This window comes from Girardinichthys multiradiatus, chromosome 10 (genome assembly GCF_021462225.1).
Source record: "Girardinichthys multiradiatus isolate DD_20200921_A chromosome 10, DD_fGirMul_XY1, whole genome shotgun sequence".
Lineage (NCBI taxonomy): Eukaryota > Metazoa > Chordata > Actinopteri > Cyprinodontiformes > Goodeidae > Girardinichthys > Girardinichthys multiradiatus.
Window position 1 is genome coordinate 20,518,825 of NC_061803.1, and position 27,841 is coordinate 20,546,665.

The 27,841-nt window shown below is 39.3% G+C and overlaps 1 protein-coding gene across 1 annotated transcript; it reads right to left on the reverse strand.

Moving 5' to 3' along the window:
* Positions 1–2,804: 2,804 nt before the first annotated feature.
* Positions 2,805–27,276, reverse strand: dhx8 (DEAH (Asp-Glu-Ala-His) box polypeptide 8). Its single transcript, XM_047377582.1, is given in 25 exon segments — positions 2,805–3,504; positions 5,529–5,708; positions 5,803–5,999; positions 7,832–7,960; positions 8,110–8,247; positions 8,357–8,512; positions 8,605–8,745; positions 11,651–11,832; positions 11,920–12,130; positions 12,220–12,405; positions 12,534–12,728; positions 13,752–13,933; positions 14,418–14,565; positions 15,842–15,939; positions 16,353–16,440; positions 20,104–20,310; positions 20,491–20,635; positions 20,757–21,125; positions 21,253–21,359; positions 22,237–22,328; positions 22,475–22,547; positions 22,641–22,726; positions 22,931–23,100; positions 23,102–23,148; positions 27,268–27,276. Coding segments are annotated over 25 exon segments (3,756 nt in total). The 3' UTR covers positions 2,805–3,284.
* Between the last annotated feature and the right edge of the window lie 565 nt (positions 27,277–27,841).

The window sequence follows — 27,841 nt, forward strand, 5'->3', positions numbered from 1 at the left end:
CAACTGGAGTCCAGACTGTTTTTTTCTAATTAGTATTTCTGCTGAAAAGCATGTGGATGGCATTTTGATTTGTTTGTGGAATGCTTCTTAACTGATTTGGTTTATAAAGGGGTTTTAAACAAAGGATAACCTGACATGTTTGATTAAAACGTTGCATTATTGCAGAAGTTGGAATGCAAAATCATTTTCTAGAATGATCCAACAAGATTATTTTGATTATAATCCATTTAAATTTTATCTTTTAATGTAAATGTAACATTAAAATGTTATATTTTTAGCCTTTAGCCACATACAGTTTTGGAAACCAGATTTATACACACCTGATATAGAAGTTAAACACATGTTGGCGTTCTGCATCAGGACAGCTGATTTTTCGTTAATATTTCGTAATGTAGACAAAAGAATTTAATATTCATGCATGCTTATTTGGACATTGGTATACCGCTGAAACTTTTCCACATTCTGTCACATTGTATCCACAAGCTTTGATGTATTTTATAGGGGATTCATGTGATGAGGGGGGGTAAAATACACTATAGACACAGAGGTAATCTGTGTCTGGTGTCTGGACACTGTGGGTACAGCAATCTCAAAGAACTATAGAGTTTTAACATCTGCCAGAAGCTTTCTGTACTTCAAACAGGTATATCTCAGTCCACTAGAAAATGTCAGAAAACCTATATTCCAGTTATTCATTTAAAAAAAGGGAAACTCAATATTGCAAAGACAGTGATTTATTTCAAGCTTTTCAAGATGATCCAAGTTGTCACTGACACAAAGCACAAGGAGGGCAAGCAAAAATTTTATTGCTGAAGAAGTGGGTTGTTCACAGAATGCTGCATCCAAGCATATTAATGAAAAGTTTAGTGGAAGGACAGGGATAACAGAAGCCTTGAGTGGATTGTGAATGTCCCAGAGTCTGGAGGAAGAGTGGAGAAGCACCAAATCCAAGTATTATGTGCAAAGGCTGTCAGATAATGATGGTGCTGTGTGAGTTTACAAAAAGTTCAGTTATCTTCTAACAAAAACAACTTGTTATCCCCCAAATTAATCTTTTCTTTCTCAGGAAGATCAGCAAGAATCCCAGTGAGAAACCACATGTGGGCACCAACATCACTGCCTCTGTACAAGACAGAAACAACAAAACGGACCAAACCTTAGGCTCCAGAGGTAGTCTACAGTGTTTTCCATTCTGTTTCATCAGGATTAATTCACTTACCAACAGGATTTTGTAAAAGTCAAACTATGAGACAGAGATGGCAACTATGGAGTAGAGGGAACTTCCCTAAGGGTATATAAACACTGAGTCATATCTGTGTTAACTGTCTGATAATCATCTCCAGCTGTGACATGGTAACAGTGGAACAGGCCTGCTGCAGGAAATGCGGTAAAAACAACAACAAAAATTATCTTGACCCTTAATCCTCGGGTATAACAGATAAGCTTTGCTTTTTAATGACTGGAAGTGGCAGCTTTGCCTAAAAGGATTTGAGTTTGTATTGCAGATGCTGGAAGAGCATTTTGGTGATGTTTGTGGTGACGAGAAACCTCAAAGCACTGAATTAAGCTCTGAAAGTTCTGTTAGTTGGTAACCTTCACCTCTCCGTCATAATACCGTAGGAAGCTAAATTAAAGGAGGTGGATTTGTAACATTTGATTATTTAGAAGTTGAATTAAAGTTTCAACAGCAGGTTTGACCCATGAAGACCCAATTTACACTGATCTTAAGCTCTGCGATTTTTAAATGAGATTTTGTTGGAATCACTTGTTTGTTTTCGGAAGTACAAATAAAGGAGACACTATAGATTCAATCTAATTGAGAAATTTAATTTTTGTCCTGTAACTGATCAAACTAAAAACACGTTTTCATCTCATAACTTAAAATAAAGCTCAGTAAAATAAAACTAACACAATTTTTCCTACGTTTTGTTTCTTAATATGTGAAGGAAATGATTTTAGCTTTTATGCCCTTTACTTCTGGAGGATTCGGCACCTAACGTGGGATCCACTGACACAAAAATCATCAAAATGCCTAGCAACACTATTTAACTTTAAAACCTGTTCAGACTTTGTCATGTTACAAATTTCAATATTGGGATTTTATGATAGACAAACAAGAAGTAACATGATTGTAAGGTGAATTTGTATTCGCTGATCGGTTTTAATTTCCAGTGTAATACGCATAAATAAAACTGAGTGCAACCAATTGCCTTCAGAAGTCAGTTAGGTAGCCATGTAAGTCTACCACGGTCTACATGAAAATACTGTGCGTGCCAGAAAACTAGCACAATTGGCCAGAAGAGTTCTAAAGAATTACTTCCTCCCCAGGGGGAATTGGTTGACCAAAAAGCACGGAGCGCATCAATAAATTGGGATGTGAATTTTCCTGCAGAGGGTTTGTTTAGTCTTTCGATTTTACAAAAAAGCTGGTCAATTTCAATCTGTAGTCCAACTTTTATCATGCCACTGCTGTATACTTTTGAAAAATGATTTTGTCATCATGTAAAGCACTTTGAACTGTCTTGTTGCTGAAATGCACTATATAAATAAACTTACCTTGCACATCACATTGAACACCATCCCCATAGTCAAACATGCTGGTGGCATCATCATGGTGTGGGGGATGTTTTTAGTCTGTACTCAGTTTCAAAGTTACCTATTAAACGATAAAATGTGCTGCAGAGTAACAAAGTTTTACAAAATATGAAAAACTACTTTTTTCCCATTTAAGAGCTGATTTTCATAATTTGTTACACTTATTTTTCACTGAAATTCCTATTTACCTTTCTTCATGAAAGAATCAATTATAGAAACTTTTCTTTTTAATGAGAAGGAAATTTCAGTTGTTTTACAGTCACAAATACACTGATGATAATATTTGCCTCGGTTATCATGCATCATATGAAACATGTTTCGCCATCCTGTTGGTTTGAAACATAAGAGCTATAAGATGCTAACTCTATTAGCATCTTTAGGATCAGCAGTTTACATATTAGAAAACAGGCCATCGTCTTGCAGGATTTCCTTGTTAAAGACATCTAAACTGTTCTTTTTTAGTTGTTTCTTTGTTTCTTTAATAGGTAAGAAAATTGACATAATTAAATCACTTTTTTGACCAAAATCTTTTTAGAACCTTGAAAATCATAAAACTGCTGAAAGATAATTTACAATTTTTACAAAAAAAAAAACTACAAAAAACTGAGCTGTGATCCTGACGCAACCCCACATTTCTGACATGAACACCATCCAAAACTCCCTGCTGTGGGTTTACAACATCACACAGATCAACGACGTCTAAAGGCACGAGAGATTCTCCAGGCGTTTGGTTCCTCGTATCGGTTGTACAACGGTTCCAGGCGTTGCTGCTTCTTCTGCTTGCTGAGGCGGGTGGGATCGGAGACTTTGAAGAAAGCGGGCGAGAATTCAACAAGCCAGCGGGGATCGATGGTTGTTACCTCCCTCATGTACTCCTTGGTGGTCAGCACCAGCTCATGGTACACAACCCTGTGAGAAAGACAGGCAGGACGTTATATACCGACACCTTTAAACACATTTCTGTTTTCTGTACTTAAGAGTGAGGCACTGAAAAGTCAGAAGGTAAGAAAACCTAATAACACTGCACCTTTGATCGCTGTTCCCTGGATGCTTTAACATGTAATCAAACGAACCACTCAGATATAAATTTTTATTAATGTAGGCCCTTTCCAAAAGGTATGTACAGATGCACCTAAAATGATTTAAACCCCAATGCAAATTTGATTTGAAGGTGTAAAAATTACACAAGAACTGTTTAAATAGTTTACGACCACACACACGATGATAAAATAATCGTTAAAATAATCGATTTGGTCCTACAGTGTGTGGTGTCCAGCCACACAGCAAGAACAACACACCGCACGCGAACAGATTTCACTCACGAACATTCAGAAGTCAGAGGGGAAATCCTGCAAAACCTCTCGATATCAAACGTGAGTTCAGAGGAAATCACCACCGCGTTTCTGTCACCTCGCTTTCTGATCGGCTACATGTCACACTCAACAAGTTGCGTGCCCGTTTGTCCTCGGGGAACACCCCACACGCTAGGACATCGGGCCAAGAAAATCCAACATGTAGAATACCCCCGATTTGAGGTCGAAGCAGTCCCGACGTCATTCCAAGCAGAGTAGATCATGCTTAACACAACGCATACAGCAGCGATATCTCATAAAATGAATTTAAAAGCATCACAATAAACAGGACATGTCGGAAGGGGAAGATTGGGTCAAAAATCGGAGTGAAAATCCGGCCTGCAAACCAAGAATGAGTAAGAACAACTCAAACTGGACTAATGAAGGTGACTTTTTAGCGAATATCAGAAATATGTCAACAATAAGTCAACAGAATTGTCCAAAACATTTAGAGATGAAGCCACTGCCAAACAAGAGAAGAAAACAAAGGTTTTGAATGTTTTTAGAGATATGGGTGGAAGTCCATTTTGAAGTTTAAAGGAACTGTGGCTATGCCACCTGGGGACAGAAAGAGGAAGCTTTTAAGCACAGCTGCCAGATTCCTGAAGAGGCAGGTGGTCAAAAACAGCCTGTAAAAAACCTGTGGGAAGACTTGGTGGCGGCAGCCATTAAGGTTTCAGTTCCAATAGTAAGGCACCATACTAAACCCTGAAGGGCGCCATGATGAACTCCAATGCAAACACCACTAATGACCCGAAGGCACAGCAAAGATCAGCTCAATTTTGCTCACAACTAAATAAACGAACGAAGGGGGGGTTTAGATTTCTGTACTGTGGGAAAGAATAAAAACCATATCAGTGATGCTATGGAGCTACTTTGCTTCCTCAAGTACTGGAAACCTGCAGCATATAGAAGGCAAGGTTGATTCAATCACATATCAGGAAATCCTGTGAGAAAATGTCTATAAAGGAAGCTGAAGCTTAGGCTCATTGAGTCTTCAAACACAACGATGATCCCAATCACATCTCAAAGTCAACAAAGGATTAATTTTAGAAAAAACTACTTTGGCAATCCTCGTCACATGACTCAAACTCTTGAAAAGGGCAACAAACTGCAAGGACCCTGCCAGAAGCTGGTGTCTGGTTATGAATCACGCTTGCAGCAGACATAACAGCAAAAGGCTGCTCTGAAAAGTAAAGAAGCTTGTCATGAAGCTGATGAAACATTTGGAGACTGAAGTACTCATTGAAGGGGACATATGGAGAAAACCCTTGAGACATTAGTTCTGTTGAGCCATTTTATTTATTACAAACACTAGTTTGTTCTTTTGCCAATAAACCTAATGCACAGTGTGTTCCGGTCCTGCAACTTTCTCCAATTCTCCCTGTTCTGCATGTAAATGGGGAACAAAAACATTTAGAAAGAGCTGCAAAGATGGTTAAAATGAAAGATCAAAATAGTAACTGAAACTTTTATGAAGAAAAACAGAAATGTGTGTAAAAAAAGATAAAGCCATTAAAGAGCAGCACTTCCTTTCCAAATAGTATGTGTGTAATATGTAGGATTAAGATGTAGTTGTACCATTCAGGCTGTCTGTTGAACAGGGCACTAGAGGGGTGGATGTAAACAACTTGCTGGTCTATGAGGGTTCTGTAGCCCTCTTGAGGATCCTTCTTAGCAGCATTCCTGAAGAACCCACTGCAGATAGCCTTCTGGACCCGAACGGTGGCTTTGCCACAGGACACCACATCCAGTTTATGCCTGGAGGAATAGGAGACAGGAGTAAATGGAAATGTGTGCGATATATTCCCAATCACATAATATTGTGTCATTTCACAGTGAAGGAAAATTATACCTGTCCATAATTCCCAGCATCTGTTTACGGATATCCTGGGCTCTGCGTAGGGAGCGAGCCTGAATGAAGTTCTCATAGCACCAAGGGTTGGAGAACTTGTTGTTCTTCCATGAGTTGTACACCGCCAGCAGAGTGAGGTGGTCACCCTCTGGTTGGTGGAACTTTGCCTTCTTCTGGTCGGCCAAGGCCTGCTTGTCCTGCAACCGAAAAATACGCTCATGAACAGAAGTGGGTACAGTTTACACATATAGGTGAATCTTAACACCTTTAGATTGTGAACATGTTCATTATTTTTTGTCACTCATCTCAGAGTGAAAGAGTAAAACTCATATAGATTCAATACACACAAGGTGAAATATTCCAAGTCTTTCATTTTTGATGATTACGGATTACAGATGATAAAAACCCAACATTCACTGTTTTGGAAAATTTGAATATTACATAAGATCAATAAAAAAAATTAGATTTTAAACAGAAATGTCAGGCTCTGAAAGGTATGTTCATTTCTATGCATTCATTACTTGGTTGGGCCACCTTTTGCATGAGTTACTGCATCAATGCTGCGAAGCCTGTGGTTCTGCTGAGATGTAATGGAAGCCCAGGGTGCTTTGAAAACAGCCTTCAGGTCATCTGCATTGTTGAGTCTGGTGTCTCTTATCTTCCTATTGGCAATACTCCATAGATCCTTTATGGGGTTCAGGTCAGGCCAGTTTGCAGGCCAATCAAGCAAAGTAACATCATGGTTATTGTAGCAGGTATTGGTGTCTTTGGCAGTGAGGGCAGAGGACTTTGGACCCATTCTTTTCTCCTTAGCTCAGGTAGGACGCTTTTGAGGTTGTTTCTGGTTCAGGAGTGGCTTGACTCAAGGAATGTAACATCTGTAGCCCATGTGTAGAATCCGTCTATGCTTAGTGGCTCTTGATGCACTGACTACAGCCTCAGTCCACTCCTTGTGAAGCTCCCCTAAATTCTTGAATGGATTTTGGTTGAAACTCCTCTTAAGGCTGCAGTTATACCTGTTGCTGTCACACTTTCTCCTTCCTTTCAGCAGTGACGTTTTGTGGCACACCCTCCTTATGGTGTTAATGACCGTCTCCTGGGCATCTGTCAAGTCTGCCATCCTCACCATTATTGTGGACATTACATCACATATATACATTAAAAATAACATTTTTACACTCAATTTTGAGTTTTCATTATCTGTAAGCCATAACCATCAAGATTACAAGAAATAAAGACTTGAAATAGTTCACTCTATGTGTAATGAATCTCTTTAATATAGGAGTTTCATTTTCTGAAACGAGTGACACAAAACAGGGAACTTTTTCATGAGATTCTAATCTTTAGAAATGAAACCAATAAAGCTACCCATTAGGACTTTAGGGAGATTTTGACAGATGCTGAAGTTATGTTGAGACAGATAATTTGGTATTTAAATGTAACAATAAAAGCAAATGTTATGAAAGATCTGGATCGAGGCAGTTTAAACCAAGACAGGTGGGATTACCCTTTATGTTTTTGTTTTGCGTTGTTGCAGCAGCACTCCCTACAGCAGATGACACCTTAGGCCACCGCCTATGAGCCAAAAGCAGCTCTACCCCACAGCATGATGCTGCTACCGCTGTGTTTCATCGTGGGTTTGATTATACACAGTATTGTTTCTGCGTCAAACATACCTTTTGGAATTGTGGCTCAGATGTGTGTGGTTTCACCAGACACTAGTTTTGGAAGATTTTATCCAAGCATTGAAGTTCATATGCAAATGAACAAATGTGAGAAAAATCTTGCTGGGACAGCTGAACATTTTATTAGGTTTTTTGGATTTCTATATTTCTTAGCAGGTAGGCACCCAAGAAAACTAGATGTTGTAATGCATGTAAAAGGACGGTTCACAAAGTATACGTTTAAGGGTTTGCCAGAGTTTTGGCATTTCTTTCCTTTTTTCTCTTCAGCAGTTTTGTTTTTTAGCTGAATTTTTCAGGATGTCAATAAAACATATTCCCTGTTTATAATGTAAAAGTAATACTACCTTGGGCCTGTAGAAGACGTTTTGCACTGACAACATCGACACAATCGTGAGCATCTCTTCGCTGCAGCCGAGGTGGACGGACATGATCAACATCTTACACAACATGGGCTCCAGTGGAAACTCGGCCATCTGGAAGAAAGGGATTTGGAGTTGCCAAGACAAAAATAAGAGGTGCTTCATTCAAACAAAGCAGCTGGGCAAATCTTTAATGGATCTACAAACGATGTAATTGTGTACAGTCTGTGCAAATGGACACAACAAAGTCTAAGCATCCTCACCCTTCTACCCAGTCGCGTGAGTAAGCCCTCATCATCCAGAGCTCCCAGAGTGTAAAGCTGCTCCATGGCTGTGATCAGAGTCTCCATGGGAGGAGCATCCATAAAGTCAAAAGACAGGAGATCATTGATGCCCATGGCCTGACAGAGACAGAACAAATGGGTCAAAACAGTCGAGATAATGAATCTGTAAATATTTCAGACATGTTTACTGAGATATAAGCAATGTGAATAAAACAGGATGTTTAACCTTCAGCGACAACACAGTGCTGGCCAAGTTAGTTCTCTGGATCTCGGGCACGTTTGTTGTCAGCATCTCATCTCTGTAGGCTCTCTCTGTGTAAAGCCTGTAACACTTCCCAGGACCGGTTCTGCCGGCACGACCTGCCCTTTGCTTGGCCTGGGCCTGAAATCAGAACAGATGAAACTTTTATTTTAGAGTCCTTAATGCAGTTATCAGGAAACCTCCCACATATTGATAAACCCAACCCAGAGCACCTGCGAGATGGGAGTCACCACCAGCTGATCGATGCCAGTCTTGGAGTTGTACACTTTCTGCTTGACGAAACCCGGGTCCACCACATAGTAGATTCCATCGATGGTAAGTGAGGTCTCTGCGATGTTTGTAGCAATTACAACCTGAAGAGAAAATTTATTTCCAACTGACTCTAAATGTTGTGGAAACACATTATCATATTTCTCACTGTACCCGTTGCCCGATTTCTTTATAATCTTTACAAGGGGTTCTGCAGGCCTTTGCTTTGGTTCCTATTTCACTCATTTCCATGTCAGGACCTCACAATTTTTGGAAAACATTTTTTCTTCTTCATTAAGCCACTTAACTGTAATCTATGAAAGTATTATCTTGTGTTTGAAAGTATTAATAAACAACAATTAAAATGTGATCACAATCCGTTTGATAAAAAAAAATTAAGAGCAAATAAGAGAAGATACCAAAGAGCTTTAACCATAAAAATGGAACAAAATCGAATCCATAACCCCCAAACATTCTGGAGTTTGCTAAATAAATTAGGCCCCAGGAAAGTTCAACATATTCCCTTAAAGGTGATATTGGAGGATGGATATTTATGTTTTGATATTGAAATGGTGTTAAAAAAAGTGGGAAACTGAGTCTGGAGCTTTATTCTCAGGGAATTATGTTTACTCTGAATGAGACGATGTTTACCTTGAAAGGACAGTTTAAAAGACCAAATGGAAATTTCTATACAGTTCTCATCTAATCCATACTTAAATTTCAATATAACAGATGAAGTCAAAAAAAGGGCCGTGGATAAACTCAAAATTCAGAACGACATGGGATTTAATAAATGGGCTAACAAACTACTACCTGGCTTGTTCCCAGTGCTTTAATATTTCTTGTTCACTTGCTTCAAGCAACGTCACGTTCCCACTGAATGGTATCAATCTATAATCAAACCTATCCCAAAGTGTCAGAACTCAGACCCATGTGTACCAATGAATTCTAGAGGAATAAGTCTTCTTAGCTGTGCATATGAACTGTATTCCAGTACTCTTAATGAGAGGTTATGTTATTTGGAATCCAATAACCTACTGGCTGATGAACAAAAAGGGCCTGTATTGATCAGATTTACTCTATTGTTACTGTAGTAAATGCTAGAAAACAAGAAGGAAAGTCAACCTTTGCTTGCTTTATCGATTTTCAAAAAGCCTTTGTGTTAATCGAGATTTATTAGGGTATTTGTTATTAATAATAGGTATAGACGGTAAATTCTATGACTCAGTTAAAGCAATTTATAAAATGCCAATAGTAAACGTTCATTTAACAGATTGGTTTCCAACATTATCAAACAGGGTGATTTGTTGTCTCCCACATTATTTGCAATATATATAAATGATTTGATCAATTCAGTTAAAGAGGCAGATGTGGGCATCAAAGTGGGGAACTTGAAACTCTGTATTCTATTGTACGCAGATGACATAGTGCTAATTGAAGAAAATGAAACAGACCTCCAGAAAATGTTAAATATTGTCCATTCCTGGTGTAACAGAACGAGATTGAAGATAAACAGTGATGCAACTCAAATTATACATTTTAGAAAGCATAATCATGCTTCGACAAGTTTTGAATTTTGTTTTGGTACTATCATTTTATACTTTACTGAAAAGTACAAATACCTTGGATTTATTGTAGATGAATATCTCACTTTTCATGAAGGGATTAAAGCACTGTCTGAGTCAGTAGGTAGAGCATTAGGTGCTGTTATAAATAAGGTTAAAGGCATGTTGTGATCTGGGTAATAAAATCTATACTGGGCAGGGGTCAGGGGTTACTGTAGGCAAACCCATTGGGAAAAAGTTTAGTCTAGAGCCTTAAGGTACTTCAAAGGTGTGCATTAAAATGCCCCTAAGTTAGCCCTGTGTGGAGACATGGGTTGGGAACCATGTGAAGTTAGACAAGTTTGTGATATGTTGAGCTATTGGAATAGGTTTATCAACATGTCAGACACCAGATTAACCAAATTCATATTTAATTGGGACCTGTCTAATAAATATACCTGGAGCACACAGATGGAAAAACAAAATCTTTACTAATGCAGATCTCCACTTGATCTACAGAAACAAGCTGAAATGTAATGTAGAAGAAATCAAAGAAATCTATTCTGAAATGTTTAAACAAAAATGGTCAAATGTAAATTTTATATAAGCCAAAGCTGAGAACCTACATTCTGATAAAAGCTCATTTTGGTCCTGAGCCTTATGTTATACTAAATCTAACTAGAACTCAGAGATCAGTGTGTGCTCAGGTGAGGTCTGGGACTTTGCCTCTGGCTTTGGAGACAGGATGGTTTTACTCTGTTCCAGAGGAGTGGACATGTTTATGCCAGTTAAATTATGTTGAAAATGAATTGCATTTTGTATTTTACTGCCCTTTTTAGAATGATTTGAGAAGGCAACTATTTTGTAAAGTGTCTAATGTTGCAGCACAGTTATTTACTGTCAGATGAGGACAAGCTCTAGTATTTGTTTAAGCATTAGCCATTTTATTTGGCTGTTTTTGTTGAGCGCTTGGCTTCAACGTAAGAGGACATACTTTGATATATTGTATGTAGATGTCTACCTAATGCTTATGTTCTTTTTTTGTGTGTCTTGTAAGCCTGTGCAGGCTGGGCACTTTTAATAGTGTATGACACATAATAAGTAAATAAATAAATAAAATACAAAAACGTTTAAAAATGAACCATTCTGGCATAAACGTCACCAAAGCCAAGCTACCTAATTTGGTAAAAGGTAAAAATGTGTCGGGTTTGCAACACTAACTTAAAGCTTTGACCTTTTCCATAGTTTCTGACTTTGTTTAATGATGACATTTCATTAGGACAAAAAATATTGTTGTGTATTGACCTAATAAAGGATGGAGATCTAGTAGACAAGTGAAAATGCAAAAGCCTGTCAAGGCAGGCAGAAATAGAGTATCCTGCAGTATTATTTTTGGAAGTATCAAAAAGGGACCCCACCCAATACTACCATATGCCAATATGTATATTTGTTTTTAAAAAGGTACCTTTCTGCTTCCTGGGGGTGCCGGGTCAAAGATCCTGGTCTGCATCTCACTAGGTAGAGCTGAATAAACAGGAAGAATGATGAGCTCAGGGACATCAGGTCCAAGAGACTTCATCCTCTCGTACAGAATCTCACAGGCGGTGTCGATCTCTTCCTGCCCTGTTAAAAAGACCAGGATGTCACCTGTGCAGAAAGAGGTTAAAACAAGAATGTTAACACTGATATAAGGGGCCATGAATGAAAACAGTACTGGTGAGTTTGTAGACCTACCTGGAGGCTCAGTCAGATGAATCTGCATGACGGTGATGAGGCTGGCGTCTAGATAGTCTGTCTCAGGTTCTTTGGTGTAAAGAACCTCCACTGGATACGTTCTGCCCGGAATGGTGAAGATGGGAGCTTCGTAGAAATACTGAGAGAACTTCACGGCATCCAGTGTGGCCGAAGTTACAATCAGCTTCATGTCTGTGCGCTTCTGTACTGTCTAAAGTGAAACAAATAATCAGAAAAGTTTTCCATTTCCACCTAGAAAAAAAACAAAACAACTCAAAACAACTTTTTCAGGTTACTAACCTTCTTGAGGAGACCAAACAGTACATCAGTATGGATTGTCCTCTCGTGGGCCTCGTCCAGCATGATTATAGCATACTGGCCCAATTCAGAGTCGATCAAGCACTCCCTCAGCAGCATACCATCTGTCATGTACTTGATCACCGTCTCAGGACTGGTACAGTCCTCGAATCGGATGGTATAACCCACCTGCAGAAAACAAACAAAACGTCTGCATATTTAACAAAGCCCCACTGCATACCGAAGAACATCCATGTGAAGACGCCAAAGGACAACAGTATGTCGTGAACATTAGTACTGAAGGAGCCGTAACTCACCTCTTGTCCCAGACAGCAACCGTACTCCTCAGAGACTCTCTTTGCCACCGACATGGCAGCGACACGACGGGGCTGCGTACAACCGATCTTCCCCCTGGTGGTGTAACCTGCCTCTGCCAGGTATTGAGTAATCTGGGTGGTCTTCCCAGAGCCAGTCTCTCCAATGACAATTAGGATCTGGTTGTCATGAACCGCCTGTGACAGAACGACATGGAGAAATGGTTACAGCATTCACAGCTGGATTACGTTCTCCATGAGAGGTACCAGAAAACGGCTGACAACCAAGATCATTCAGTTACCAGCTTAACCAGTTGGTTTAAACCAGAAAATTCACCATCTTTTTTTTTCTAAATCAGCAATGCACCACATTTAAGTGCTACCAGACACCAGCACTCTACAGTGTGGACACTTGAGTGTAGAAGAGACGTTTTTTTCTCAGGGAGGCCTTTAAAAAACAGTCAGAGGGAGAAGAGAGGAACAAGGAACTATTTGAAAGGAAACTATTTTCTATAACTGTCTGCAGAGAGAGCAAGGACTGAAGTTCATAACAGGAAGGAGTATAGCAAAAGTTGCTGTGTTTTATCCTTTCTGTCGTGGAACATGCTGGTTCTGGAAATGTTGCTAGCTTTAAATAAATCTCTAAGTTCAGATAAGGGTCTATAAACATACAGAGCTACCATTTTTTGGAATGCTAGTTGTGCTAATCACTTGAATTTCATGCTAACCTCAAAACTATTTTGTCCTCATTTTACAACATTAGTAAAACCATGTTTCACAGCGACTCCTTTCTCACAAAAGTAGACCGACATCACCTTGCTGGAGGTCATCTTCAGGCTTTCAGCCAAAAATACATTGCTGCAAACTAATACTTTATGTAAACAAATAAATATATTTATTTTCCTAGATTTGGCAGATTACTAAAGTTTAAACATAACAGTAGAGCCAGATACGGACGTCTAGCATTACTGGACAGAGTACTGGTACAAAGATTACTCTGCTACTTAGTATCTGTTTCTTTTGGGATATTTTAGTGTTGAAAATGCGAAAACAGAAGAAAGACACTTTGAGTTTTGTGGAAAGATTTAGAACAGCAGTAATCATTTCAAATTGTTACAGTAATAACACTCAAGAGGAGAAACCAAGGGAGCTCTTCAAAGACACTGAAAACAAAAGTCCAAATTCAGATAAGTACATCTGGGTTAATGAACTACAGCACACCTGGATAAGCTGCTCCTTTAGTTTGTAGATGGGCAGGCTCTCCCTCTGCTCCAAGATGGAGAGCTGGGTCTTTTTTCCATACGAGGCCTTGTTCCCTCCAAAAGCATGTTTCTTCCATTCTGGAATGTCATTGGGCATCATTCCGATTCCCCTCATGTTAGCGGCAATCTGCCTGCCGTCAACTGTGAGAGAGAAATAATGTGTTTGTTATAGAGAACTTAAAATGCTCCAACTAAAATCATACCACCAGATCAAAGCTGGCTCAGAAGGGTTATGATGAGATGATGCCAAGTCAAAAAAACTGTTTAGACCGCTGTGAAACTACTGAGAAAGAATAAAGTATAGAATATTGGACCCATCCGACCAAACTGGGGGCTGCAGGAAGCCAGATAGGAATCTGTTGCACTAGGAGGCCTACTTCTGCCAGCATGGAGGAAGTCTCAAGCCTGACTCAGTGGCCTGTGGCTCTAATAAAGCAGGACTAAAACACCAACCAAATAAAATCTTCCTGAAGATTAACAGACCAAACCAAACAGTATTTATAATCAAATCATATTAAATTTGAAAACCTTAAAGTCATCCAAATCTGACTTTAAAAGATGACCTCAGCATCAATCTATGCAGCTTACAAAACAATTTAACAGGCACATCTAATGGATTCCTAACCGTCTGGCAGTGGGTCGACCCAGTGTTTGTTCAGCCCCATGGGGATGGAATCCATCTCTGCCTCCCGGGCGGCCTGTTTCAGTTCTCGTCTCTCCTTAGCCAGAGCGCTTTGCATCATGGCTGCCTGTGACAGGGAGCCGTCTGGATTCTGAGAAGACGGAAGGATGTCAAATTACAAACAAACAACAAGCTGTGATTTCAGCGCATTGAGAAAAGTGGCAGATCCCAAACTGCAATAAACAGCAAAAGCGTTGGCCGACAAATCTTTCTTGGGATGTTAAATAACACGTATTCCCACTTTACCTGATTCTTCAAACATTTTCTGGTCCACTTTTATAACGTATGGTTAAACATTTGTACAGTGGTCTGACGTTAATGTTTATAATCAGCATGCTTCAAACACTGTATAAACTACATACTGATATCAGGCAAAAGCAGTTTCCCTTAATGAGTTTCTGATCTAAATCACAGGGTTTATGTCTTCTTCAGTGTAAAATGTTTATCATGTGAGACTGTATTGAGGCTCAATAAAAAAGCTGCTTATTCTAGTATTGTGTCATCTAAGCCCGGCCACTCATCAAACCTAGAAATCGGTAAAACGCAAGAGATATAAACTGGTAAACTTGAAGCCTGGTGTAAGAAATTCACCAAACGTAGAAGCAAAAAGTATGTATTTGTAATTTCTGTGTCCCTCACATTGTTTGTGGCAAATTGCAAAGAGGACTGCTAACAGTTTTCTGTGTGAAGTTGTATACTTCCCAATTCACAGCCGTGCCAAAATATACCTGACATGTTTCGACGTGTTTATAGTTATATCAACAGATTCTCTCTCCTGAGCTGTGAATCTCTCTCCATGGGCCTTCTGGCTTCTTCTCTGATTAATGTTCTCCTTGCCTGGGCTGACAGTTTAGGTGGACAGCCATGACTCGGTAGGTTTACAGTTGTTCCATACTCTTTCTGTTTTAAGATGAACAGCTCTGTGAGATGTTCAAACTTCCTCCCTGACCTCTCAGCCCTTCACAGAGCGGCTGGATTTATACTGAGGGTAAATTACCCACGTGTGGATTTATATGGAGGGAGCCCAAATACCAAATTATGCATACTCCACAAACAATGCCTTGATGTTTCAGTTTGCAATGTGACAAAAGGAGGAAAAGATTGTTACACCGTTGCAGGGTACTGTATAATCAGTGAGATAAGCCTTTTATCATAATTCAGATTATGACCAATGTTTTTTCTATATTGTTTTACTTTCTTCTACACTCATCCAGACTTAGAAAATTCAAAAAGCTAATTACGAACACCTTACGGCTGTTTAGTGCTACATCCTAGAAAACTACCTGAACAGCTTCCAGGTGAGCCCCAAAAGGATGCTCGTCATTTATTTAGCCAATAGAAGACAAACCAGGCTGCAAACTCTGTACCTTGACGATCTTGACAGGGCTCATGTCCATGCTCTGTTTAGTGTGTCCTCTCAGAAACGGTGGCTCCTCTTCAACGAGCTCAATTTCCAGGTCCTCATCTGTTTGAAAACAAACAGTGAGTCAACCATGATAGACAGGTCCTAAAAGGCCATAAAAACATTTTTGCTCTGTCTTCATTTGCATTTAACGCAACTTGCATGTAAATATTACAAAACAATTCAGAAACATTGGGTACTGAACACGTTATATGAAGGATAATCTTGAAGTGACTTTGTTCAAAGATATTGTAATATTGACTAATCTTACATCCAGGAGATCATATGTTTCTAAATTTATTTACTATATATAATTATACCCCTAAATAACTCAGCACAATTTTAAGTATAATTTAGGCTTAATTTGTAATGTAAGAAAACGAACTTCAATTTTTAGTTACATTATATAAAACAAAAAATTCATAAGTGTAGACCTTTTATTATGTGAGAAAAGAAAGAAAAAGTTTATTGCTTACCCTCTTCATCATCCACTTTAGGAAGAATCCCCGTCTCGTCGTCGAAATCTGGGAACTCTTCTTTGGACAACACGTTCGCAGCAATCATCTGAGAACAAGAAAACAACCATAATAATGTCATTGAATATGACAGCAAAGACAACAGGATTAAAATCCGACGTGACACGATTTTACATTTAGACACTCACGGATCAAGTAAAAAAAATGACTCAGTTTAGGACTAGATTCATTTTTGAGACGGCTACCATCAGCTGCAGATTATTTACTGAAATAAATTGTGATGTTTTGGGTCTTTTCAGTCTCTTAGAAGAGCCGAGTAAATGGGATAAAAATCCAGTCCTATTTAGGATGCAGGTTCTGTTTACCGTACAAATACAGGGCTTTCATACCTGTTGAGCATTTTTATATTCTGTCACTTTTCAACCACACACCTGGTCTCTCTTGACTACAGCACGTTCTTTTCTGTCCGCTGTCGGGAGCGGGTGTTCACCTGCGTGCGAGCGCACGTATCCCAGCGTGTCGGCGACACACAGCATGACGTGTGTTTTCGTCCAGCTTTGGTCAAGTTTGGCCGTAAAAAGTAGATTTGTGACGACGCAGGGACAGAAATCACTCATGACGTGATTTAATAAAATGAATGACATTAACTGTGGAAACGCACTAATACTACATGCCGTGATCCTCTTTTTGGGGGGGGGGGGGGGGGGGGGCGCCCCCCCTTGGATAATGGTAGGGGAAACGCTGGATAGATATACAGGTCCTTCTCAAAATATTAGCATATTGTGATAAAGTTCATTATTTTCCATAATGTAATGATGAAAATTTAACATTCATATATTTTAGATTCATTGCACACTAACTGAAATATTTCAGGTCTTTTATTGTCTTAATACGGATGATTTTGGCATACAGCTCATGAAAACCCAAAATTCCTATCTCACAAAATTAGCATATTTCATCCGACCAATAAAAGAAAAGTGTTTTTAATACAAAAAACATCAACCTTCAAATAATCATGTACAGTTATGCACTCAATACTTGGTCGGGAATCCTTTTGCAGAAATGACTGCTTCAATGCGGCGTGGCATGGAGGCAATCAGCCTGTGGCACTGCTGAGGTCTTATGGAGGCCCAGGATGTTTCGATAGCGGCCTTTAGCTCATCCAGAGTGTTGGGTCTTGAGTCTCTCAACGTTCTCTTCACAATATCCCACAGATTCTCTATGGGGTTCAGGTCAGGAGAGTTGGCAGGCCAATTGAGCACAGTGATACCATGGTCAGTAAACCATTTACCAGTGGTTTTGGCACTGTGAGCAGGTGCCAGGTCGTGCTGAAAAATGAAATCTTCATCTCCATAAAGCTTTTCAGCAGATGGAAGCATGAAGTGCTCCAAAATCTCCTGCTAGCTAGCTGCATTGACCCTGCCCTTGATAAAACACAGTGGACCAACACCAGCAGCTGACACGGCAACCCAGACCATCACTGACTGTGGGTACTTGACACTGGACTTCTGGCATTTTGGCATTTCCTTCTCCCCAGTCTTCCTCCAGACTCTGGCACCTTGATTTCCGAATGATATGCAGAATTTGCTTTCATCCGAAAAAAGTACTTTGGACCACTGAGCAACAGTCCAGTGCTGCTTCTCTGTAGCCCAGGACTGGGGAATGCGGCACCTGTAGCCCATTTCCTGCACACACCTGTGCACGGTGGCTCTGGATGTTTCTACTCCAGACTCAGTCCACTGCTTCTGCAGGTCCCCCAAGGTCTGGAATCGGCCCTTCTCCACAATCTTCCTCAGGGTCCGGTCACCTCTTCTCGTTGTGCAGCGTTTTCTGCCACACTTTTTCCTTCCCACTGAGGTGCCTTGATACAGCACTCTGGGAACAGCCTATTCGTTCAGAAATTTCTTTCTGTGTCTTACCCTCTTGCTTGAGGGTGTCAATAGTGGCCTTCTGGACAGCAGTCGGGTCGGCAGTCTTACCCATGATTGGGGTTTTGAGTGATGAACCAGGCTGGGAGTTTTAAAGGCCTCAGGAATCTTTTGCAGGTGTTTAGAGTTAACTCGTTGATTCAGATGATTAGGTTCATAGCTCGTTTAGAGACCCTTTTAATGATATGCTAATTTTGTGAGATAGGAATTTTGGGTTTTCATGAGCTGTATGCCAAAATCATCCGTATTAAGACAATAAAAGACCTGAAATATTTCAGTTAGTGTGCAATGAATCTAAAATATATGAATGTAAAATTTTCATCATGACATTATGGAAAATAATGAACTTTATCACAATATGCTAATATTTTGAGAAGGACCTGTATCTGCTGCTGTTGCAGACTAGAAAATATTTTCCAGCTCATGTGTGGTTGGTAGGTGACGGGGCGTGATACATGCCTTTAATAACAGTCCATTAGCTCACTGCATGTGTGTCTCCTGGATCTGGGCTGGAAAGTAGAAGGTTGTGCAGAGGCATGTTGGATGTGGGCGGTGATGGGCTGTGAATCACAGCCCGGTTTGCTGGGTTTGCTTGTCCACTGGGATCGGACTGAATGCTGTCTGTTAACCCTTACCCCAACCATATTTTTCTTTCTACCCTGCTCTCTTCCCTCCCCCCTCACCCTGATGCCAGGATGTCTCACTTTCTCATCTTACTCTCACTTGCCTATGAAAGGTTTTAACATCGCTTACATTTTTCCCCACATTTTTGATTTTACTTTGTTTTATGCAGAAAACAGTGCATAATTGTAGCGAGGGGGGAAAAAGCTAAAGCAAGAGTTTCCAAAATATTTTTCAAATAGAAAATGTGTAAATTGGTGCGTACATTTGTATTCACCCCCCTTGAACATGTATAGTGGTTTGGGCAATGTCTCTACCAGCTTTTCACATCGAGAATGAAGGGTTTGCTGATTCTTTTTTGCAAAAATATTTCTAGCTCATTTAGATAGGATAAATGTCTGTGAACAGCAGTTTTCCCACAGATTCTCAATTGATTTAAGTCTGGACTTTGGCTAGGCCATTTTAGCATGTAATACGGTTTTATCTACACCACTTCATTGTAACTATGGCTGGAAGGCTGAAAGAGGAACCTCTGCCTCAGTCTCAAGTCTTTTCCAGAATTGTCTCGTTTTCAGCTGAAGAAAGGCATCCCCAAAGTATGATGCTGCCACCACCATGTTTCACTGTCAGGAAATATCCTCCACACCAAGGTAGTTTTGCAGTTTTCATTCGTTTTTTTTTTTTAGTTTTGACCTCAGATTTTCAATTCTATTTTAATTTTAATTCGTGTTTAGCATTTTTTGCTAGTTTTGTTTTAATTTTTTATGAAAATGCTTAGTTTCCGTTTAGTTTTTATTAGTTGCAGTTATAGTTTCAGTCTTTTTTGTAACACGAGTTACATCCTGTGGATGACGGTTGCACATGCTCCTTAACCTTCTCAAGGTAAGCTAGGTTAGCCGTCTTGTGCAAGCTTTTCAAGCGAACATTATGGTTTGTGGGATTTTTCCTCTATAATAATTTTTCACATAGTTTATCTTGTACCATTACCTTCTACCATTTGTTTGCTGTGTCTTTATCCTCCTTATTGGTGACAATAATGCTGGAGAACTGATTTTCGTAGCAACTACCAGTATGATAGCAGCAGCTGCAGCAAAGCAGTTTGGAATATAACATTCATTCATCTGTCACTTTTTTACATCTGTGTTGAATGTTTAATCTATAATTAAGGAAACCCTTTCTCAAGTGAACTAGGAAGTGCCTACCTGTTTAATCTCCCACTTCTCCGGGTCAGAGATTTTGGTGAGCCTCTTGCGCTCCAGGGTGTCGTCCTGCTCCAGCTCAGGGGCGTGGCCCAGGTTCAGGTTACTCGGTCTGTCGGGGTTCCTCATGGAGATGTCTTCTCCACCTTCTGGGCCCACATTCCTTCTTCTGTTGGGGTTCAAATCCTCTCCTGTGTCCTGGTCCACATCCTGGCACAAAAAAAAAACAGAAGGATGCAAGTCAGTGATAATGTTCCTCAGTCTGTCTAAACAAGACGCTAATGTCTTAACCTCTTTGACTTATAATATTAATATCTGATTTATTAAAACCACATTTTCCACACTTATGTATGCCTTTTATTAAACAGTGACCATGGTTTTTTTTCTTACCTTCATACTGAGGCTTGTCTTAGAACCAGTGAACGACAGCACCTTCACTTTAACTCTTTGACCTTTGCTCACGACGTCAGCCACGTTAGCGACCCGACCCTCTCTGCGCAGCTCGGAAATGTGGACCAAACCTTCCCATCGCTTTCTAAACAGCAATAAAACAAATAAAGAATGAGTTTAAACAGAGTAAAATTAAAAGAACTGAAACTTTAGTGTCCTGGTCATTTTCACTAGTAATCAGCCATTCAGACTCCTTTCATGCTGACCTTAGTCCCTCCAGCTGGACAAAGCATCCAAACTGCATGATGCTGGTAACTTTTCCGTTGTAAATGTCACCAACAGAAGGCTCCTCTGGAGGAGGCCGGTCCACATGTTTGTCTTTCCAGCGCTCAGAGTCCCTGTCCAGGTCTTTCCTAGGGCTGGGTGAACGCTCAGCCCAGCGGGATGACTTGTCTTTTCTTTTACCACGATCTCTGTCCCGATCTCTGTCTCTGTGTCGGTCACGGTCCAAGGAACGAGACCTGGACCTGGAACGCGAGCGGTGCCGTCTCTTCCTGTCTCCTCCCCGGTCCCTGTCTCGGTCTCTGTGCCTGTCTCTTTCTCTACTTCGGCTACGATGTTTGCTTTTTTCTGTTCTGTAAAAGTAAAAGGGAACTCTACATGAAAGTAACTGTATTACATTTGCATTTCCATATTAACAAAACAAGAACTTTGAAGAAGTTTCCTTCCTTTTTCATACAGTTAAAAACAGAATCGTCTTACTTGGTCTTGCTGACTTTGGAGTCTGACCCACTGACACTGGGCATAAACATCTCTAGTTCTTTCATCGCATCGGCAGCAACTTTCACATCGTCTTCATCCAGCAGCCGCTACAAAGTTTAAACAAAAACATAGACATAAATATTGTAGATTTATTATATGTTTTCTACACAGACCTTTTTTTAAATTTATGTTTTTAATTCCTAATAACATTTTTACACATATACATCCTTAGTGAGTATATTTGTTAAATTAAGAAAGCCAAGAAATTTTATTTTCAAATGAATATATATTTTATTGCATTGTATGATAATTTTATATTGTTTTTTTTTTAAAAGACTGTCCATTTAAATTACGATAAACAAATTCCTTTAATCCCCATAAAACACGTTTATAGATATGATTATTTTATTCATATCCTTATTTTGATGATTACAGTTTGCAGCTAATGAAAACCAAAGATGTAGAAAATTACAATATTACATTAGACCAAAATAGGATTTTTAAACACAGAAATGTGTGTCTATTGAGACGCTGACCCAGCCGGTCAAATCTTCAGCTACACCTGTACCATTTCTACTAAACTATTTCATTCCAGTCAACGTTAAATCAATATGCTTGAATATAGATCTTGCTGAACAGTCAGCTCCATTAGCAACGACCTTTTAAGGCTTACTGTAATTGTGGAGCTGGACAAATGTCAGGTCAGCAGACTTTTGCTTGAATAAGTAGGCATAACAGTTTTTTTTATTGGTCGATGGTGATATCCTAAATTTCAGAGAAATAAAAAAATTGAATTTTCATTAGCTTTAAATCAGAATAGTTAACATTAACAATAAAAAAAACCCCACATAAAATATATCACTCTCCTTCATTTCTGAAATGATTATCAATAACAAGATAAGTTGTATTGTCAGCATCAAAACCAACAAACAGACCCACGTTCATCAGTGATAGAAATAATGCAATATGCGAACTTTAACATACCTTTGGTGACGGATCATTGGGTTTACACAGCGCTGGAAACATCTCCTTCAATCTGTCTTTCTCCGTTTGTGGCTCAACCGAAACATCAGAGGCTGTAGGGGCAATCACACATTAGTGAAAATTAGGTGGTCTACTTTTAAGCCAAACAAGTGATGAAAAGTTTACCAAAAAAAATATATATATATATATATATATCCACAACCCATTAAAAAGGGACTGTAAATCAGTGAATACATACATTTACTTGTTGATGCCTTAGAAGGAGGTCGCATCGTCTGAATGAGCCGGAGCAAGTTACCGATGAGTGAATCCTTCAGTTAAACACAACAAACACGACCCATTAGTGAGGAATTTAGGCAACAAAAGCTAAATGTGGCAGATAAGTCCGCGATTTATTAACTTACAGTGAATTCGGCTCCATTTTCGAGTAGAAGCGCTTTGAATCCGTCAAAGCTCGGTTGTTTTTCAGCTAGACTGATGACAAACTCGGCTAAAACAGCGGGGAAAAAAGACAACAACGTTAAACTGAACCCTAGCTTGAACTGACGTTGCTTAGTTTTCAGATAAACAACTGCTAAAGGGGACGAATCGAAATAAAAGAAGGCAAAAGAACTGTGTAAAATCAACACATCTTAGCAAGACAGCTAACAGACAAGCTACTTGGTCTAGGTGGAAGAAAGTTAAAACAACACACCTAAATCTTTGTCATTAATTCCCAGGTGGTTGTCAAGCTCTGTGCAGACCTTCGACACCAAAGACAAATATTCCAGCTGCGATAACTCGTCAACTCCACCGTCTGCCATGTTCCACGAGTCGTGTTGTTGTTTAACAAACGTAGAAGACAGCAGACATATTGGATGTAGGCAATTTCCTCTTCCGTTTCAGGCGGAAACACGTTTCCTGCGCTACATGCTGATGGCCACACGATGGCGCCAAACACCCATAATAAAGTATAAATGAAACAATTCACGAGGACGTGTTGCCATGCCCTTTTTACAGGGGTTTTTGCCCCAGTTGTTATCGACTGTGACCCAATGAAAGCTTGAGTGTCTGACAAACTGGTAGTTTGGGAAAATTTAAAACAACTGCATTATTTAGCAATTATGATTTAAGAATAATGGCGACTTGTCCAGGGTGTACCTGCCCGTAGACTGCTAGGCACTAGCTCCCCCGCAACCCTATAAGGAAGAAGTGTATAGAAAATGGATGGATGGATTTAACAATATCACACATAAGGGTTTTTGCACCAAAACAGTTTTAGTGCTTAACCAGGACTGGTGCTGGACCCAGTTCTTTACTGGTTACTAAGCTTGTCTACAACCACCTCAGTGCCATAAATAATATTCAACCCATTGCACTATACCGCTTTTTGTCAAGGTCTAAATACTACCTTCAATGTCTTTGAGTGGGTTTGTATGCGGCAGAGGAACACAAAGATCTGCATAAACATAAAATGAATAGTTTTACTTTTTTTTTTTAAATAAAAATCTTAAAAGTGCTCCATGCATTTGCATTCAGCATCCCAAGTCACCATATTTTGCTGCAACTAAATATGTGGGCATTTTGGGGTATGTCTATACCACCTTTACACATCTGGACACTAAAAAAGCCTATTCTTCTTTGCAAAAGAACTCAAAAAGCTCAAGCTCAGTCTGGATGGACAGCGTCTGTAAAAAGCAGTTTTCAGTCTTCCATAAAGGCCGGATTTTTGAAGTACACGACTTATAGGTGTCCTGTAAACAGATCCTTCCACCTGAGCTATTTTTAGATTATGGATTGAACATTGCTTTGTGAGACATTCAAAGACTGGGATATTTTTTCATAACCTAGCCCTGCTTTAAATTTCTCTAAAGCATTCCCCCCGACCTGTCTACTATGTTTCTTAGTCCTTGGGTATTAATATCAATTAGGCAGATCAAAACCAAAACTGACTCAAGACAACTCAGATGCTGTTTGTGAAGTCTGACTGCTTCTTGGAAAAAAGTCACAGCAGCTAAAACAGGTTGAGGTAACATTTTGACTTCACATAATGCAACGCACTATGTCATAAAAACTGGTTTGCAATTTGTTATTAACCTTAACAATGAAAGTAAATAAAAAACTTCTCAAGAATCAAATTAATATTGAATCAGTTTTTCCTGTTAAAGGTAAATTTGACATTTTCATTGTGTTGTTAAGGGGACAAAGGACAGGATTATTATTTTTGGCATGATCAGTATAAGACCTAGCAAACTAAAGTAAGTCGAGTGGGCGTTAAAACAAAAACACTTTCAAACCATTTTTGGAAAGCCTTCATTCTTTCTCATGACGTCTTGTGTATTAAAAGCACAAATCACTGAAGTCCACGTGTCTCTGAGCTGTTAATGGAAGTATTCAGACAGCACCATTGGCCAGTAGGTGCAAAGTTGGTGCTGGTATATGAGCGCTCCATTTTGACCAATGTTAATGCTGTCACTTGCAGCTTCTGCAATTTTGTATAACGATACAATGTCTGGTTGATTTGGGAATATTTAGAGGCTGCTAAAAGACTGGTTTGTTTAACAGCCACAACTGAACAGATGTTATACTTTCCAAACTCTGGCAGCAGATCTTGAGTAGGATGCATAACCTTCTTCATCTGAACTGGTAAAAATTTCTTGGAAAACCCCGAACATATATTAACATGATTTACAGAATTGATGTTCTTTCAATGACTTTGTCATATTTGTAAAACAAAATGCATTCTGTTTAAAATCCCACTAATTCAGAGCACAATTGTTTTCCGGAGACCTAACTGGCTAACATCCATAAGTTCAAGCTCAATAAACACCTTCATCAGAGGTGTTTGTGTGAAGGCAAATCTCTTATACTGCATCTTACAATTAACACACAGATGAGGAGGGAGGCTTTTAACAGTCATACACAAGGAACATTTAGGTCTCCATTTATATAAAGCAACAGTGATGATTCATGATTTTGCTCTCACTAACACATTTATCTCCCTCCGACTCCTAGGGAGCTTTTACTGTTACTGAAATGTAGTCCAGTAAATCAAGAGTTCCTGTATCGCTTTATATGGTTTCTCAGGGTCATAATGTTAGGAGCTACGATGAAGCAGAAAGCAGATACTCTTTCTCCCCTCCTTTGGAGATACGATATTCCCCAGCCCATCATTTGCATCTGAAATGTTTTATTTTAATTTTACCTTAAACACAAGGTACTCTATGTAAACTTTAGTGCAACCCAATCCATGGTATCTTCTTCTTTTTCACACAGCATTTCTGTCACAAAACAGCAAAAAGAAGCTTCGTCTGAGCCCCTTCTGGCCATTCATACGTCATAATCAGACCGAAGTGAGTTTATAAAAATATACCCAGCAGTTATATCTATTAGACAAGCTTAACCCTAATCCTTACCCCACCCTAACCCCTAACCCTATCATGTACTTAGCGTTTGTCATCTGTACGCCGAACTAACTGCTCCTATTCACATGGTGGAATATTTCTTCAATGCACATGCTCTTTAATGCAATGTATGCAACTCTGATATGTATGCTGAAATGATGGAACACCAGTCTGCCCCTATACAAGTCGGCAGATGCTGGACTGTACCTCACTTGGCGAGTCAGGGGGGTAACAGAGGCATACTGATTCCACCCCCTTAATGCATTGGCCCTTTCACAAAACACATGAAAATGGTTAAAAAGTGCCTTGATGCTAGCTGAGGATTGTAAGTTTTAAGTTTCTAAAGAGGTCCCCAAGAGCCCAAGCTTGTTTATTCGTGACCCCAAGATGGGAACCACTGGTGTCGAGGACCAGGGACAGATTAGATTATGGGCATATTTCACCTCTAAATGCAGTGATAATTTTAAATGACTATGTATGTCAATAAGAAAGTTGACGTGCAGCTGTACATTGTCAATTCTTAATAATAGGGGGGATGCCATTAGCTCAAATACACACAATGCAAAATTAGCAATTTTTGTAGGAGCACTTTTTAAAAATCTTTTTATTTTTGTCAAATTCACCTGTGTTAGCCCTGTTTCATTCCTCAACTCTATTTTATATCATATGCAAGTTGTTATTGGAAGTAAAGACACTCCAAGCATGGAATTTCATGCTTCCAGGTTTTTCAGTTAAACAGGGAAAACGAAAGTGCAGTGCCCACAGACACCCCAGATTTGACCATTCAGCAACTTAAACTATTTTCTCCAGGACTCTGTATTATGAGGTAGGTTCACACTATCTCGATTTTCTTAAAAAGATCTGACTGAACTAATGCTAACTTTAAAGATCAGGCTTAAATTGTATTAAGAAGCTGGTTAACTTGCTAATCAGCCTGGGATAACTGATTCTGGATGTGTGCATGATTATATAAAACGGGTGCAGCTAAAGTAAGAGACCCAATCACAATAAAGAGGCAGGAAGACTGGAAATTTATACTTTTAGTAATATTGCAGCCATATCATTAAATCATCATTCTAACACTTTTCATCAGTCATTTTGTCATCTTTGTGCAACAGTCCCAACTGTTTTCAATCCTCTTTGACAAAGATAATTAATGATTAATTCTGGCAAGCATTTATAGAAAAAATGTCCAGGTGACAATGTCACAAAAATTTTCCAGTGAACTAAGATGCAACAGTGTTACATGGTGAGGATGAGGAAAAGGGAGCAGAGGAGTGTGATCAGATATGCACCACTGCCTATTTTGTGTTTCTTTCCATATTTTCTCAGAGCATTAATTGTCCAATAGGTGGTTCTTTCGTTGTCTTCCAGGTGGTTCTGAATATTTGAAATAATTCTCTGCTTTTTGTTCTCCTTCAAGGTTACGGTCGGAGATTAGAACTCAGAATTATGCTGTACTTTCTTCAGACCCCTAAGTGACAGACAAACTCCGGATAAAAGAATAGATCTTTAAGGTTCAATTAATAAAACTTTAGTAGTTTGCAGACTAGAATTGGGATAGTATTTTTGTTTATTATCTGTTTGCAGGATTTTTAGCTCCGCTATTCATCGATGCTGGACATTTTCCTCCTTCCCTATTTCTTACCTTTGCCATGTTGGTCACATCTCACTTTTCACAGGTATGAAATGAGGCCATCAACATTGATTATTTGGAAGAGTATAAACCATTTTCAGCATGCTATTTTTGATAAAATGTTAAAAGAACAGATACACTTTTTCAAAACTGATACTCCTTTTAAATTGCTTTGTTGTCTTTTGAGAGATGCCTGTCTTGTTTCCTGTCAGAAGCACATTTCTTGGTTGAATGAAAATAATTTTAAATCTAAATCTGCCAGGGGTAGCTACACGTGATTATTCACACAGGCAGTTTGCTAAAAAGAATTTATAAAACACCTTGGCTTTCAACAGGCTTTCTTCATGTTGTTTTATGCATATATAGGGGGTTATTCAGGTCAGCGATCAGAGTCAGAAATCCTCATTTGACCTGATTCAACAGCCAGAGGGGACATGTATGGGTTGCGGGGAAGGGGAGTGAGAGTGGGTGACCTCACACTTACGTAACCATCTTCTTGTGTATACAAATCACAAGTGAGACATACAGGACTGTTCTTGCATAAGTACTGCAGAAGTACAAAGCTCACATCCACATACATGAACAA